Source organism: Sinocyclocheilus anshuiensis, unplaced genomic scaffold (assembly GCF_001515605.1).
Source record: "Sinocyclocheilus anshuiensis isolate Anshui unplaced genomic scaffold, SAMN03320099.WGS_v1.1 scaffold222, whole genome shotgun sequence".
Classification (NCBI taxonomy): domain Eukaryota; kingdom Metazoa; phylum Chordata; class Actinopteri; order Cypriniformes; family Cyprinidae; genus Sinocyclocheilus; species Sinocyclocheilus anshuiensis.
Genome location: NW_015542408.1, coordinates 2,234,230 through 2,250,651, shown reverse-complemented (window position 1 = coordinate 2,250,651; position 16,422 = coordinate 2,234,230). Strand labels below are relative to the sequence as shown.

General features: G+C 36.7%; 3 protein-coding genes across 7 annotated transcripts in view; 1 reads left to right on the top strand and 2 right to left on the bottom strand.

The window, feature by feature from the left end:
* Nucleotides 1–1,075: 1,075 nt before the first annotated feature.
* Nucleotides 1,076–5,355, bottom strand: ankef1b (ankyrin repeat and EF-hand domain containing 1b). Its single transcript, XM_016492315.1, has 7 exons — nt 5,307–5,355; nt 4,776–5,196; nt 4,380–4,579; nt 3,417–3,566; nt 3,213–3,336; nt 1,356–2,193; nt 1,076–1,262 (listed from the first exon to the last, which is right to left on the bottom strand). The coding sequence occupies exons 2-7, from the start codon at nt 5,161–5,163 to the stop codon at nt 1,076–1,078; spliced, it is 1,887 nt and encodes a 628-aa protein (XP_016347801.1). The 5' UTR covers nt 5,164–5,196; nt 5,307–5,355.
* A 95-nt stretch (nt 5,356–5,450) lies between these two features.
* On the top strand, nt 5,451–11,581 carry khk (ketohexokinase). Of its 3 annotated transcripts, none has more exons than XM_016492440.1 (8): nt 5,451–5,617; nt 5,784–5,900; nt 6,711–6,845; nt 8,912–8,984; nt 9,147–9,293; nt 10,761–10,849; nt 10,994–11,151; nt 11,247–11,581. In XM_016492440.1, the coding sequence occupies exons 1-8, from the start codon at nt 5,526–5,528 to the stop codon at nt 11,333–11,335; spliced, it is 900 nt and encodes a 299-aa protein (XP_016347926.1). In that variant the 5' UTR covers nt 5,451–5,525; the 3' UTR covers nt 11,336–11,581. The 3 variants fall into 3 exon arrangements, with proteins under 3 accessions (XP_016347926.1, XP_016347927.1, XP_016347925.1); XM_016492439.1 differs by lacking the exon at nt 6,711–6,845 and adding an exon at nt 7,111–7,245 and having other exon boundaries at nt 5,454–5,617; XM_016492441.1 differs by lacking the exon at nt 6,711–6,845 and having other exon boundaries at nt 5,453–5,617.
* A 1,065-nt stretch (nt 11,582–12,646) lies between these two features.
* The window catches only part of LOC107693157 (EMILIN-1-like), a 29,234-nt gene continuing 25,458 nt past the window's right edge, over nt 12,647–16,422 (bottom strand). For 2 of the 3 annotated variants that reach the window (XM_016492437.1, XM_016492438.1), the window contains exons 7-8: nt 15,994–16,128; nt 13,475–15,882 (exon numbers count right to left, since the gene is read on the bottom strand). In XM_016492437.1, coding sequence (XP_016347923.1) covers nt 15,560–15,882; nt 15,994–16,128 — 458 coding nt within the window. In that variant the 3' untranslated portion in view covers nt 13,475–15,559. Of the gene's footprint in view, nt 12,658–13,474; nt 15,883–15,993; nt 16,129–16,422 lie in introns of those variants that run through there. The other variant, XR_001634714.1, reaches the window with a different exon arrangement.

Below are 16,422 nucleotides of genomic sequence, written 5' to 3'. Positions count from 1 at the left end.
AGGAAAAAGGCTTATAGAGCAGGTGGTGCTCTCAGTCAGGGGTTTGTATAGCAGTATCCCAAATGGCAGCACACTAAGGTGACCACTGTGCATCTCAATGACTGATTATGAAAGGTTATTTTTATCCACTGTCAAGAAAAGGGATTTACATGTTTTTTCTGTGGTCCTTCTTTCATTTTTTTTTTCTCAAATGACAAAAGACGAACAAGTCTGGGAAAGACTAATTTGTCAGAAATGAAAGACAGACAGTAGCTCCGAATGCAAAGCAGGTATTGCACAGAGACATTTAATTTATTCCTCCCCAGTCATTCAATCCCATTCAGCTCTGGGATGCTCTTGTTAAAGTGTATGAAGTCCTTGAGAGTCGTCTTTTTGTCAAAGTGTTCCCTTCTACTTCTCAGTGTGTTGTGGACTGTTGGTAAGATGTTTTCCCCAAAGCTAGAATGCAGAAAACATCAGAAATTGTCAGTGTCTATCGAACATTAGAAATTTTCATTTAACATCAGAAATCTATTTATCTATCTATCTGTTTTATTGACTTACGGTTTTGGGAACAAAGCTGATGTCAGACTTGTTGGTGCCACTTCTAATCTTGAACTTTGGGTTCTTAACTATGATATTGTCTCTCAGGTCTTTTTTCACAGCTGCTGAAACCAATGGTGCTGGTGACCGAATACGCATCTACAAAAACAGAAGACAACTCATTAAACATCCAAACTATAGCTATAGAAAGAAGGGCATTTTTCCCATTCACCTTTTCTTGTGCTGAAGAGGCTGTTTTTAAAGTTGGTTTTTCTTTGTCCTTTCTGCTGAATTTGGCCATGAGCAAACCAATGATTCTCGCATCGCCATAATTTATAGCAATGTCCAAGCAATTTTGGTCTGTGAACACATAAATATTTAATTGTTTTTGAAATAAATGAAGAAAAATATACAAAAAGTAGATGTAGACATAGACTACTGTTACAAAAGTTTTCTATTTCAAATAAAATTGTAACTTTCTATTCATCAAAGAATCCTGAAAAAAAATTTATCATGGTTTCCACAAAATTAAGCAGCACAACTGGTTTCAACATTAATGATAATAATAAGGTTTCTTACAGCTTTCAATAGCTCTCATGAGTGGAGTTGCTCCATTCATTGCCACTGCATCCACCACGGCTCCAGATTGCACCAGTATGATGGTAATGTCTACATGACCTGCATGGCAAGCATGGTGGAGGGGCGTCCAGTTAAACTGGTCAACTGCATTGACATTAGCCCTACAGAGTCACAGAAACAAAATGTTTTTAAAAATTACACAATCTAATGGTCCTCCAATTACATTAAATCTGTAGTGTTCTTAGTAGCATTACCTCAGTAAAATGAGGAATTTAGCTACTTGGTAGTTGCCACAGCTGCACGCTGTCATAAGTGGCGTCTTAAAGAACTGATCCTTGACATCAACAGGCACTTGCTGGGTAAACGCCAGGCTGAGAGATTCTAGATCTCCAGTCTTCACACAGTAATGGATGTTGGTATAGGTCTTTTCAGACTCATCGATATACCAAGCCGAGTCATTCTCAATGGGGTGAATTGGTGGCCGGTCTGGGTTGAAACGGTTGGTGTCAGTGAATGGCTGGTAGTTCTCGATCATGTAGTAAGGTAGTCCACTGTCCTCTCTTATCGAGATCTGCTCAGGTGGCATTATGCATATGGGCAATGATGAGGCAGATTTGCCACTCTTCTTTTCCTTGCCACCCTTTTTCTTCTTAGCCTGCTTCGGAGCGTAGGATGAGATGACAAAGGCCTTCTGGAGGTACTTGAGGCCTTTGAAAAAGTCATTTACGTTGACGACACTTTCACGCTTTTTGTCATGTTCCAGGATGATCCTTTGTAGGTTCTCATTACTTACAGGAGGAGCTTGATGCGCTTGAAGCGAAGACACAAAATTCTCCACAGAAACGTTTTCAACAGGTTTGTCGAGTCCCTCGGCAGTTTCAAAGGCTTTGCGCAAGGCTGTCTCATGTTCACAGGACCAGTCGTGAAGGGTGACGGCCCAGAGTTCATTGGGGTTTACGGCATCGGGCGCAGATAGCTTCACATGCCTTTTCTCTGCTTTCTTGAGCTCCTTCAGGGCAGCTTTGTGGCCATTGCTTTTAGCGACTTGGCTTGGAAGTTGACCATCCAGATTCTTCAGTTTAGGATTACATCCTGTTGTAGACAATAGACAGTACTGCTATGAATAAAGGTGCGGTCACATTTACCATTGTTCTGCAAAATTTTTGTGGGCAAAATCCAGCCATTCCAATAGAAATTTGCGCAAAGTTCCCAAAGAAAATTTCGCTCATGTTCAAATTGGTCAAATTGCTTGACTTGAAAGTGTGTGAGCTGAGTTTCATACAACTCTATTTTTTGACATTTTTTGCACAGGAAATCTCATGGAAATTTCACAAATATGGCTGCACTTTAAAGCAGTAGAGTATTTTTAGTATTTTTTTAACAAATGAGCAGTGTTCTGATGTTTAATTTGCAGAATTGGTAGTCATCATTGTTGGGTAAACTTCTGTAGTGGTGAACGGAAACTACAACAAATACAATTTTCGCATTCCCATTTGTCCCAATAGCAAAAGAAAAACTCTACGAATGTGTTTCTATGATTTTCCAAAATAAGTAAAAAAAAAAAAATATTGAGAAAGATTTTGTCAAATTTTCTATCACTCCCTCAGCTGTTGTATTAGAAAAAGTCACTCAGCAGCAATAAACAGGTAATAAAACTCAAAGTACAGTTTTGTTAATGTGCCTTCAATGTACATATTTTTAAAAAGTAGACATTAAAACATTTCAAACGCATTAGCACAGTCTGTGAAAAGTCAAATCAAGTTACGTTTATTTTTATACCGCTTTTTTCAATAGAAATTGTTTCAAAGCAGTTTTAAACAGGAAAGCAACAGAATTAATAATGCAAACTTCAAAAATGAGGCAAATCCAAATTCTGCTATAAAGCAGCTGTAGCAGACAATAGTGTCATTATTCAACTCCATGAGTTCAGTGTTGGTTCAGTTCAGTTCAATACCTGTGTAAAGTTCATTAGGAAACAAGTTCAATTCACTGATAAGCAGCTCTACTGAAGACAGTAGTGTGTCGTTATTCAGCTTGAATCAGGTCAATGTTTATTTAATTTAGTCAGTAATTGTTTTGGGGAAAATGGAAAGACATTAGACCCAGCCTACCTCTTTGGGCCAGGAATCTACAGCACTCATTAAAGCCGCCAGCAGCAGCGAAGTGCAGTGGTGTGTTACCCTTTGTCGAGCTGATACCCAAGTCAGCAGAGTATGCAGAGAGCACCTGTAAAACCTGTATAAAGCAGAGACAGTAATACTCTCCAAAGTGAAACAAAGGTGAATTTTATGCTATTTAGAATGCCATGGCATAACCTCAAGGAAACCTCCTTCTGCGGCAAAGTGGGTAGCACATCGTCCTTCCTGATCAAGCATGTCAGGATTCCCTCCTTTTTGTAAAATGGCTCTGACAAGCTTCACAGCACCAGCCTTAGATGCCTCCATGAGCGCAGAGCATCGTGTCACCTTTGGAGAGCCAAAACATAACAAATATACTGATTCAACTCCATCAAAATCCACATTTTCATGCTGACCTATTAAGCAGACTGTATCATATTTTATATGGAAATTTCGAAAGACTCCAAATTATCAATATGATCAAAACTTTTAGTATTCCTTTTAGTATTAGTATTTAGTATTATTCTAAAAACGTAAAGTCTTTTTGCTCTGAAATCTTTATTGATTTAAATGTAAGAATAACCTTACATTGTTAGCAATATTTCAAAATCACGTTAAAATGTGTTTATCAAATATGATATATTAGGCTTTTGGGGAACATTTATTTTTCATCTCTCAATCATCATTGTATTGCATTGCATTATATGTTTTGCCCCCCACAATAAAATCTAATCTACAGCACTTTAATCATAAAGCGAAACATTTAAATATCATCTTACTAAGAAAAATTATTGAGAGAGAGAGTGACAATTAATATTTATATGCATTTTATGTAAGTAGACTGTTATAAAGAACTCATTGATCTACATTACAAGTTATGAAGCTATCAGAATGTTTGGCCATATAAATAATACTTTTTGGCCATTAGCAACTGCACAATATTGCTCAGTTTGAACCTCTAAATAAAGTGTACGTGTTTTTTTGTCCTAATATGAGCTCCATATTATCACTAAATGAGCTATAAAAGTAATTGTAATATTATATCTTTGTAAAAGAGATCTTTGAATCATCTATGCATACAATTTTTGATTCTTGTTGGGTCAAACATATAAGGGAACATTAATCTGATTCTGAGCTATGATTTGAGGACAGATCTCAAACCTGATTTACTGCATTTGGATCAGCTCCTTTCTCCAGAATGTTTACGCACAGATCTTCACAGTCCTTTGCATTCTCACAGGCAAACACAAACAGTGGCTTCCCCGAGTTAGAAACATTGTTGACATTTGTATTGCAGCTGAGCGCCATCTGCAGGCAGAGAGCATGTTCTTTAGCTGGAGAGATGCAGTAGAACAGAACCCCTACAAATGAAGAGTATGATTAGTAAAAGCAATAGATTTAACCGAGGAAATGACAATAAATATTATATAAAAGAATAAGGAAAAAAACATAGCCTTATCTTTTTCAACTATAATTTGAATGTCTCGGTTATATACTTTGAGACTTCAACAGGTAAATAAATTGTCAACAAGTTCGATTAAAATTGTAGAGTATATAAAAAGATGTTCTTACCTTTTCCCTCTTCATCTGTGAGATTCACATTTGCATGATTTGTGATCAAAAGATACACAATATTGAAGTAGCCCAACTGTGCAGCCAGCATCAGTGGTGTGCGGCCCTTCTTGTCCTGTATGTCAGGATGGGCTCCTAGTGACAGAAGGAACCGTGCCAAGTCTTCATCATGGGCCAGAGAGGCCTGGAACAAGGCACCGAGTCCCTGTTTGGGTTCTGTCAGATTTAGCAGATTGGATACACCCACGTCGACCATCTTATTTATCTGCGGTTTGTTCTTCTCCCGTACATATTGCAGGAGTTTATAGATCTGGAGGACCTCAAGGTTGCCTTCCGCCACCCAGTTTACCACACTTGCTGAAGTCTCCTCCATTCTCTTATCTTCGTGTTTACCTAGTCTTCAAAACTAATAAATCATATTAAAAACATGGCAGTGGGCCAACTGAAAGCCTGCCAGATCATGTGTACATTCAAATATTTAGAGATGATTAACAACAAATGCATTTTAGAACTTACTACAAAACGTAACGGACAGCACAGTTTCGGCTGCACTCGGTAAAAATCGTGAATCGTCGTGCTCAGCTCGCGCTGACACTTTCGGCCACACTCGGTAAAAGCCGTTAGACTTCGTGTCCATGTTTACGCTCTCCCATTCACTGAAAGATACGGAACAGTGTAACGTCATGACCTTTCGTCTCATGTCCATAGTTCAGGATTTCGTTCTGCAGGAAGAATATGGGAGACAAAAAGATACTCACCATTGGTTTGGTGTGTCTGGATATCATAAATGTTGTGGATAAATACCCGGAAGAAGATACTGATACCAGGTGAGAAATTCTGATAATATTGTATAATTGCAAATCATTTCTTGATGTACTTTTTGCGTTAGCGTTCCGAACGCATAATCAGTCTGACCATAAAGAGCATCCTGCTATACACTGTAGGTAATGTTGCATCACAGGTGTTATGAAATAACGTGCAACTGGTTGGTAGGTGTTTGTCTCAGAGATGGCAGAGGGGAGGAAATGCATCAAACACGTGCACAGTTTTGTCTCTGCTTGGGGCCCCGTGTGCATTTATGGGGTCTTTGGCTCCTGGACCAGTAGCTGAGTAAGTGTTTTCTACCTACTATTATGCAACAACATTTTCAGAGTAGGCTATTATGTACATTCTATATGTACATGCATGATTATTAGGAGTTCCTTATTTTCAGCAATGCTGTGTATTTAATCAAAATACAACAAAAACAGTCATATTGAAAAATATTGTTACAATTTAATAGAACATTTTGTTCTATTATTATTTATTATTCTATGTTATTGTATGTATTGGAATTTATTCCCATGATGGCAAAGCTGAATTTCATCATTACTCCAGTGTTCAGTGTCACATGATCCTTCAAAATTCATTAAAATATGCTGATTTGGCACTTAAGAAACATTTATTATCAATGTTGAAAACAGTTGCACTGTTTAATATTTTTGCCAAAACCATAATTTTTTCAGAATTCTTTGAATCTTGCATTTATTTGAAAAAGAAATCTTTTGTAACATTATAAACATATTTACTGTAACTTTTGATCAATTTAATGCATCTTTGCTAAATAAAAGTATTAATTTATTTGAAAAGAGTCTTACTTTTCCCAGACTTTTGAATGGTAGTGTATCACAGTTTCCACAAAATTATGACGTAGCTCAACTGCTTTCAACGTTATTAATAATAAGAAATGTCCTGAACATCAAATCATCATATTAGAATGATTTCTGAAAAAACATGTGACACTGAAGACTCTTTGCTGGATGGATTTTCATCTTTTCTTACTCCCCAACTTCAATATCAGCGGAAATACACTTCCCTATCCCTCACACAACTTTAGATTACATACACTGCATACTTTTGCTTGCTAATTTGTTCTTCTAGCTTCATCTTGAATGACTTTCAAATGTACAAGATTGACATCTCTCTTCTTCTGGAGCATGCCGAATGCTCCTTTCCAGCTTCTGTAGTAATCAGCAGTGTGATGACAGGAAGCCGTACAATTCTGCATATGAACAGGTTTGTGTGCGAGTTTGTGTGTACTGTAAGTACTATGAAGCTCTTTCCTCACAGGATGGCTGTCGCAGCAGATCACATCAAAACAACAAGTGAAAGTATACTAACTGCTCAAAGTGGTAATGCTTTTTCCCTTTAAAGGGTGCACTAAAGGTGCATGGTTCAAAGTTCAGTCTGGCACGCTTTGTGAGCCTGTTATATGTTTCCTGCCCAAATCACTCAGTAGTGCATATGGGTCACTGCAATACCTCTCTGTTTGCTGCACTAGTTTCATCGTGGGGGATTTTGCACGGCGTGGGGTGGACATATCTGGTGTGGCTTGGCAGCAGTGGGGTGAGACCCCGTGTGCCTGTTGTGTGGTGTGTCCCACCAATGGCTCTCGCACTGTCGTGCTCTCGGACACGTAAGAGTAGCATCCAAAGTCACAATAATCATAACATAGCAAGTTAGATGGGTACCTGGTAAATTACCATTTCCCATTCTCAAACATAATCTAAGAAATTCTTTCCGCAAATGGCACTGCTGTAATTGACAGTAATTTAGACTTAAAGTAGCTGCCATTAACAAATCATGACAATTTGACATTGCATGCATTAATTTGGGGTGGGGGGGGTTGTTATTTTCAGTTCATTTATGTTTTACAATTAAATGTCTGTTTTATACAAGATTATTTTCTTTAATCGTTTTAAACAACACACAACAGCACACAATGTCAAAGCTTACTAACTTCTTCCACGGCTTTCTGAATTACGTGATTCTGACAGATCAGTTGCTACATTCTATGGCCAAATATTGTATATGTAATATGTATATAATAACCACTAAACTATATAAATGAATTATATGAAATTATAATGAAGCTCACATCATTATGTAAATTTATTTGGTAAGCAGCCGTGTAATAAGTTGCATAATGTTCAGTCAGCCATTCAGTCAGCTTGTTTCTAAAAAATAAAAAAGGTCATGGTGACTTGTTATCTCACAGTTTTGGCTTTTTTCCTCAGAATTGAAAAATATAAAGATCTCAATTAAAGATATAAACATCTTGCAATTCTGACGTTGTATGTAAACTTACGACTTTATAGATATAAAGTCACAATTCTGAAAAGAAAAGTTTGAATTGTGAGATAAACTAGCAGTTGTGAGAAAAAGTTGCAATTAGCTTTTTATTTTTAATTCTGTGGAAACAAAAAAAAAAACAGAATTGTGATTCAGAATTCTGAGAAAAAGTCAGAATTCTGAGGAAAGAAATCTGAAGGGCAATATATAAATTCTGAGATGTAAAATCAGAATTCGTGAGTCTGAAAAATAATTAATATTTTCCAATTCTGATTTTTTTTCTCAGAATTATGAGTTTATATCTGAAATTTTGAGTTTTTTTCTTAGATTTCTACTTTCCAATTCTGACTTTTTTCTCAGAATTGTAAGTTTATATCTCAATATTTTGAGTTTTTTTTCTTAGATTTGTGAAGATAAAAATCTGAATTGTGAGATAAAAAGTCAATTACATTTTTTTGTCTTTTATCCTGTGACAGAAACGGCTCCCATAAAGTCCTGATCACCCAGTTAAGGTTTATTTTTGTGGTTAAGACTGGCTGAATGTACATTGTCCTCACTTTCAATTGCTTTGTTTGTAGCAAACTAATACATAAAAAACACTTATTTTCACCTAGGCCTTGAATAATATTTCTAGTCTCTAAAACCTGTTTTAAGAACTTCCAAAATCTTTTCCCTCTTTGCTGAGAAGCAGACTTTGGTTTATAATCACAAATATCTTGTAATCACAGCCCAAAGCAGCCCAAAGCTGACTATTTGTCTGTACTGATGACTGTTATCAAGTGCTTTACTGTATACAAACTAAGGCAATAATCTAGGGTTTTTCCACTATACAGACCTTTCACTGATTCAGTTTGTGACTGTAAACAGTTGTTTATAATATGATTACAGCAGATCATGTCAAAATAATGGATAGTGTCCTATCATGTACACAAAGTACAATCATTACTTACTGATTGTTGTAGTCTAAAATACAAGAGAACTTTCATCAGCTATTCTCTCTGTTTAATCAGAAACTTGCCAGATGTTTCTGTAGAAGATTTTTCAAAGGTGGACCTCAGCCAGTACAAGTGGATCCACTGGGAGGTGAGAGTGTCCGCCAAATATCTTTCACTTGCTTCATAGTAACACTCCAAGTTCGCACTAGTCACACTGAAACACTATTTAGTTAATTCTGATCTGTGTTTAATAGCTTTATTCCAGAGAATACAGTAGAGAACTAAAGCTGTTATATGAATGCATTGTCAGGGCCGTAATGCTGACGAACAAGTGAAGATGATTGAGAGGGTGAGAGAGTATAACAGCAAACAGGAAGAGAAGAACAGAATCACCATCTCTGTGGAAATCGAGAAGACCAGGGAACCCCTCTACCAGCTCTTCCCTCTTGGTGATTTGGTATGATTTTACTACATTTCAAACAAACTTCACATGAATAAAACACATTATGTTAACATGGATTAACCACATAGTCAAATGTTCTTTGTAAACTGGTTTTGGACTGTCAGATCACTCAAAATATTTACATTTCAAACATTTATTTAAAATATTTTATTTAAAATGTATATATTATAATGTATATATACTACCGTTCAAAAGTTTGGGGTCAGTATGATTATTTTATTATTATGATCATTTAAGGAAGCATTAAATTGATCAGAAGTGGCAGTAAAGACATTTATAATTTTATAAAAAATTTCAATTTCAAATTGTTTAAAATTCAGCTTTGTGATCACAGGAAAAAATTACATTTCAATCATGACAACTCTCGGAACATTTTAGCATGGTGTAAAAACCTGTCACTCATGAATCATAACGTCTGCTGAGCCCTCGTGATAAGTGCGGCTGTCGACGTTTACATCAGCACCAGCGCCTCTGCAGTGTGTGTGTGTGTGTGTAGTAACGTTATGATGACTGATTGGATGCAGAATACATACTTGGGCTTGTTTTGTTAAACAATTAGCCTATGCAATTTATATGTTTGAAACCCGCCAAACTGACCCCAAATCAGCCCAAATTTTGTCCACCGGCCCAAGCCAATTTTTACCCGCACAATCAAATTCAAAACCGGCCAATCTGGCAACACTGCTACCAATGCATATGGCGATACGGTGCCGTGAGTATTTAAGACATGCTGCTGCTGCACAAATAGCATATAAAATAACCCGTAGCAGATCTATACAGGTGGAGCTGGGGAAGGTGGAAGTTTTCAGAGAACTCTGAAAGCGCGCTGCAGGAATCTCAAGTGAATGCTAGCCAGCCATATAAATGCCAGGCAGTAAGCTCATTGGCTGCATATGCAGCATGAACCAATCAGCTTGTGCTAAGTCGTTTAACTCTCTGAATATCATCAGTTACGTTAATACCCCGTCAGAATGCGCCACCTAGAGTTTCATGACTGAACTATATATTTAAATAACTACAATGAAAAATTTATTTTCAATTGTAATAATATTGCTTAATATGATTGTTTTTTTTGTTTGTTTTTTATAAATATATTTAAATAAGACAATTTTAAATATATTTAAAAATGTCAAAATATATGACTTATAAGTGGGTCCTATAACACAATCTGGATTCCACAAATATTTCTCTTTTTTTTTTTTGCTTTGATTTTGAAAAATCTTTAAATAAACAGAGCTGAGAATACTGAACTGGGAAGTCATACTGAAGTTCTAATATATAATAAAAACACATTCAACAAAATATTTAATGAACATGCAAGGAGCATAAGATTTAAAGGAGCAGTGCAGTTAAATTCTGTGGAAATCTGAGTGTGCCGATTATATATGCAGGTCAGCTAATATGCTTTGAGACATGTTTGTACACTACACAACCTGTTTATCTGTGGCTGCTTTCACTCAGGTCTGTGTTAGTAAGGATGTAGCCCAGCACTTTGGGTTTACCTCAGCTGCTGCTGCATTGAAGGGTTTCTATGGTCGTCTGAGAAAGGGGTGAGTCAGTGGTTTAAAACCTCCACTAGATGTCATTAGTGATCCAAAAATTCTGGCCATGTCTATTCGTAATCACTGCTTAAGTGTGTTCTTTTGAAATATTAGCTGTTCCATGTGTTTAGATGAGTTTGTTTGTGGGTCTAGAGCTACCCTCATTTGTGCCTGGGCGGAAAAGGGAGCGGATGCCATGGGTGCTGATGGTGTAATCATCCATTCAGATGCATTCCCGCCTGAGAAGCTTGTAGACACACTTGGAGCAGGAGATACGTTCAATGCTTCTGTGATCTATTCCCTTTCAAACGGTAAGGATGTGGGTCTGATTCTGAAACACAAAGAAGTAAGGGGTTATTTTAAGTTGTGGATATAAATCAAGCTGGATCCTTTCTCTTTTCTGCAGGGGGCAGCCTACAGGATGCTCTCACATTTGGCTGCCAGATTGCAGGCAAAAAATGCGGCGTCCACGGATATGATGGAATTTTACACTAAACATGGCGAAGAGGTGCACAGCTTGAATGTAGTACAGACATGAAGCATGCTGATAAACTTAACTAGCGTTGTAAGCCAGTAGTCATTGTTAAGGCACGGTGAGGTACTGAAAAATGTTGCTTCACATAGAAAAGACTAATGTATATGCAAAGGATAAGTCTAAATTATGATGGTATAGCCCCTACTGATGTTCTTCTGTATTAGAATTAATAAATTAATTGAAAAAAACAACTTACAACTCTTCACTTCCACTTAAAAAAAAAACGAGTAAAATTGCGATATCAGAAAGAAAATAAATTCAACTTGTAAGATTTTTTTTTGTACACTACCAGTCAAATATTTGGAATAATATTTTTTATAAATATTTTTGAAAGAAGTCTTTAATTGTTGCATTTATTTGATCAAAAATACTAAAATATTAATAATATTAAAATATTAAAAATATGAATACTGTGACATATTATTACAATTTAAAATAACTGTTTTCTTTTTTAATATACTTTAAAGTGTAATTAATGTATTCCTGTGATTACATGATCCTTCAGAAATCATTCTAATATGCTGATTTGCTGCTCTAGTAACATTCTTTATTATTATCAATGTTGAATACAGTGATACACTTTCTTTCAAAAGCTCGGGGTAAGAAATTAATACTGTTATTTATAAAGGATGCATTAAGTTGATCAAAAGTGACAGTGAAAACATAATGCAACAAAAGATTTCTATTTCAAATAAATGCAGTTCTTTTGAATTTTATTCACTTTATATTCACCAAAGTATTAAACAGCAAAAGCGGTTTCAACATTGATAATAAAAATAACTATTATTAATAAGAGCGCCAAATGAATACTTTTTTACTGTACTTTTGATCAAATAAATGCAGCTTTGATGAACATGAGACTTTTTACGAACACATTAGTCTAAACTTCTAACCTAAACCTGTATTGAAGAAAAAATATTGTGAGCATACTATCCAACAGTGCTTTGATAATACTTATGAGTTATGAGGAGGAGTTCAGGGCTATTGTTCCCTGATTGATACTGAAGTGTTGGCAAGCATCTCTGCAGCAGTAGGGAGCACAGGCCTGTGTGTTTGCACCATATGCAGAGAAAAAGAGACAGAGGAAGACAGCTGAATATAAGTGAACAGAGATGAAAGACAAACAGGATACGAGACATTTTCCCACCCAATCCCATTTAGACACAGCTGGCCAGCACTACACGGATTCTTTTACCACACCCAATGTGCAATAATGACACCCAGTCTGTCTGACAATATCTGTCTGACATTTACTTTGGGGAAAATTATACAAATGGAATTTCTTTAAGCCTACGTATAAAAACTTTTTTTTTTGTGGATATACTGTAAAATGCACTCTTTTCTCAAATTTGTGGAAATACTGTATCTGTTACTGTTAAACTTTCCAACTTTAAACATACTTAGCATGAAATTAACCACATGAGCAAAGATTCATCAGTGCACATTATTCCAAAGAAAAAATGACTTCATAATATTTCATCAAAATGTAAATGTAACTTACTGTACCTCAGAACCAACTTTCCTTTTCAGCCACAAACATGAATACATGAATATGATCTGAGAAGACAAGGAAACCAATAGCCAAATAGCTATTTATTATCATAGGCTATGTAGTAGTTGAAAGTTATGCATGACTTAGTTGTTGCATTAGTATACTATGGATTTAAAAAAAAAAAAAAAAAAGCAAAATCCTTTTGGATATGTCGAGATTCTCTCAAGGGGGAAGTTAGGCACCAGTCTCCACATCCTGATCAAAAAGCCTCCTCTAATGTGTCCATGACATGCCAATGTTGTTTCCTCTCAATCCACTGAAATCTCATGTTCAGCTCATCTCCAATTTGCACTTTGGATGATCCAATCCAATCCTGATGGATAAAATAATGTTTCATCCTATTTACATTGACAATTCTGTTTAATTTGGAAATATGTTTCATTACAAAACTAAAAAGGGTTGAACTTGTGAATGCTATTTCATGCTGACTTCATCAAAGAAAAGAAAAAAAATAGATGGTTGACTTTCCCTACAGACTGTATTTAGAGTTCTTAAAGTTGTAAAAGCAATACAGAAATACAATATGAGGAAATGAAAAAAACAAAACAAAAAAACATGAAAACTCCCAATGGTGGCACATATCAGAAAGAGGGCAGAAGGTTCACTTATCAACACTTTGTCTAGACACCAGTGACTTGACAAGCAGAAGGCATTATTCATCATAAACTACATCCCCATATGACTATGGATGGACACCCAGAAATGTTTTTCTTTCCATTAAATCACAAGCCAATCTCCAAACGACTTCTCTGGCTTGCGACATGGAAAATTAAATGCATTGTGCACTCTCCTTAATCACAGCGTTTCTGTGCACGTGCCTCTAAAAATTATTTTTCAAAACAGAAACGGCGGGTCTTTTCTATTTGAGAACATGCTTTCAATCACATTTTGCTTTGACAAATGAGCCAGCAACTCCAGTATGGACTTTTTCCATGTTGAATAGAGAAGTCACAGACAGTGGCAAAACTTTCACCATCAATCACTGACTGGAATTCTATTCAACAGACTCATGGTTCTTGAGTACCAGAACGCTCCTCATCGTGTTTGAGACAATGAACAGTATAGTCTGCTTAGTGTTTTGAACAATGCCGGTGCTAAATTAAATGGTATGTCTTCCAGTAATCCAATATACCTGACAAAACCCCATAAAACTTAAGTTCAGCAGAGAGTAAAATGTGTAAAATTAAATATCTTTATTTGAAACACACGTGTTGCCAATGTACACATTCAAGGTAACAGGTTAAACCGTGAGAGGGAACTATAAAATCTTAGATCAGGTCTCTTTTACATGTAAATAGATGTTTTAATGCTTACGTTGCTGCCATAGCTTCCATTTTATGAGCTGGGGAATCTCTTTATAACTAAAAATAATAAATGAAACAGCACATAAAAGATAGCAGCCTTAATTTTCAACATAGCGTTACACAGAGATCTTTTCTCTCAACGTGCTGTGAAATTGCACAAGCATGTTTTAAACAAGAAAAAGCAAAAGCCGCGTAGTTCAAAATTCTTTGGGCTGTCGTACAGTAAACATTCAAGCGAGACCACACAGCAAGAAACGGTTGATGAAGGACACCCTCTGAATCCTCAGCATTGTTATTCTTCAAAGGCACTTTGTTGAACCATATTAAGGACAGACTCTGTTTGATAATAATCTCCATTGGGCGCTCAGACTGGGAATATGAATATGGAGCGAACTGCAATAGTCCTCCGCTCCAGTAGAACTGATGTCTTTGTAAACGCTTCAACAGGATCACAAAATGCAGGATGATGCATGTACAAAAAGCCCTTTTTTGTTGGTTAGATAAGCTGCTGTGGAAACCGTGTGCCTGAGGAACGAAGATTTCATTGCATTCATCTCTTTTCCAGAGGCAGAGTTTGCATGGAAAGCAGTGATGTACGTCACTGATTGTTAGGTTGGATAATATATTAAAAGATTCCTGAAATCATTAACTACCAACCACGTATTTAATTAAGTAAAGTGTCTTTGGCAAAAGCAGGATGTTACTCCTGGAAAACTTGGCACTTGCAATATAAAAAAATAGAAAGAATCAAAATGAAGGCACATACTGTACTTTTAAAGATCATCCCTTGACTCAAAGCAAAAAAGGAGCACAGGATTTAAACATTCACAGCAAAAATATGAATTTCTTTCATCAAATCTCCCAAATTCCACACCCATCAGCCTAACCTATATCACCCTGACTGTGAGTCAAGCTCTTTGGCAGAAGAGTACTTTTCCGTGCTGTGGCATACATGGGAAGTCGAACAGACCTCACAGTCATCTTCGGTGCATGAGATATTATTCATAACTCATGCCTGTGATTCATATAAAATGGAAATATCTCAATAAGAACATCGTCAACAATGGTCGCACAAACCTACAGTAGTAGTTGTTACAACACTTCTCCAAAATTCGGGTTAGGATTACATATCAAGGGCAACAGTTCCTCCAATTAAAACTATATTCTCTGTTCAAGGAGTTCATAGGAGGTCTAACAACATCTGTAGATTTGGAAACGATACCGAAGGAAAATCAACGCACCCAGGTGGATAAGCGTAATTTAGAGTGTCTCTTTCTAGCCCCGTCGTTTTGCTGGTCTTCTGATTAGTCTCAGTGCTAATCAGACCACTACACATCTTCATATAGAAGCATACCACTGAAGATAGTTAAAGGCTCCACTGAATGGGCCAGTTTGCCCATAACCAGGTCTATGCAGACTGTGTCGCCCACCTGAAGGGGCAGGATGATGTTGAAGACAGCCAGAGAACCTGGTGTTGGTTTGGCCTCGGCCATGGGTTTGTTTTCCAACCCTTCTGGTTGGTAACCCGCTGAGTCCACCCGAGCCATGCCGTAGTTAGACCTGGAGAGCACGGCTTCAATCTTCTCATTTTTGTGACCGGTCAGGATAGCACTGAAGAAGTAGCGTCCATCTAGTGGTGCAGTAAAGATGCCTGTATTCAAGAGAAGAAAAGATGGATACAGTTTTCCATGACTCCATCTTTCCTCATTATCTTGGGAAGCAGAAATGCAAATAGACTGTTTATAGTCAGTGCCAAGATTACCTGTTCGTGGATTATAATAGCCTCCTTCATTTACAATGGTCTTGTCAAAAATGATCGTTCCAGATGTAACCATTGGATTTGTGAGAGCTGCTGAGAAGGAAAGACGTGGTATGTTGGCATCTGCACCGGCCAAACCTGAAATGCGAATCACAACAGTTAAGTTTTTTTTTTTTTAAAGCCCTTTTTGTTTTTAAATTGTTGACATCACCAGTTCCTAATCCTAAATTCATCCCTATATTCTAATACAGACATTCTTTTCACAACCAGTTTTAGTTATCAGCTGCTGGCCTTTGGCTCAACTACTGACCCAGTACTGCCAATAACAACTGAACACATGCCGCAACACTTAAGACAGAAAAATTGCTGACTCCCATGCAAACAGACACTACATTTACATTTAGTCATTTAGCAGACGCTTTTATCCAAAGC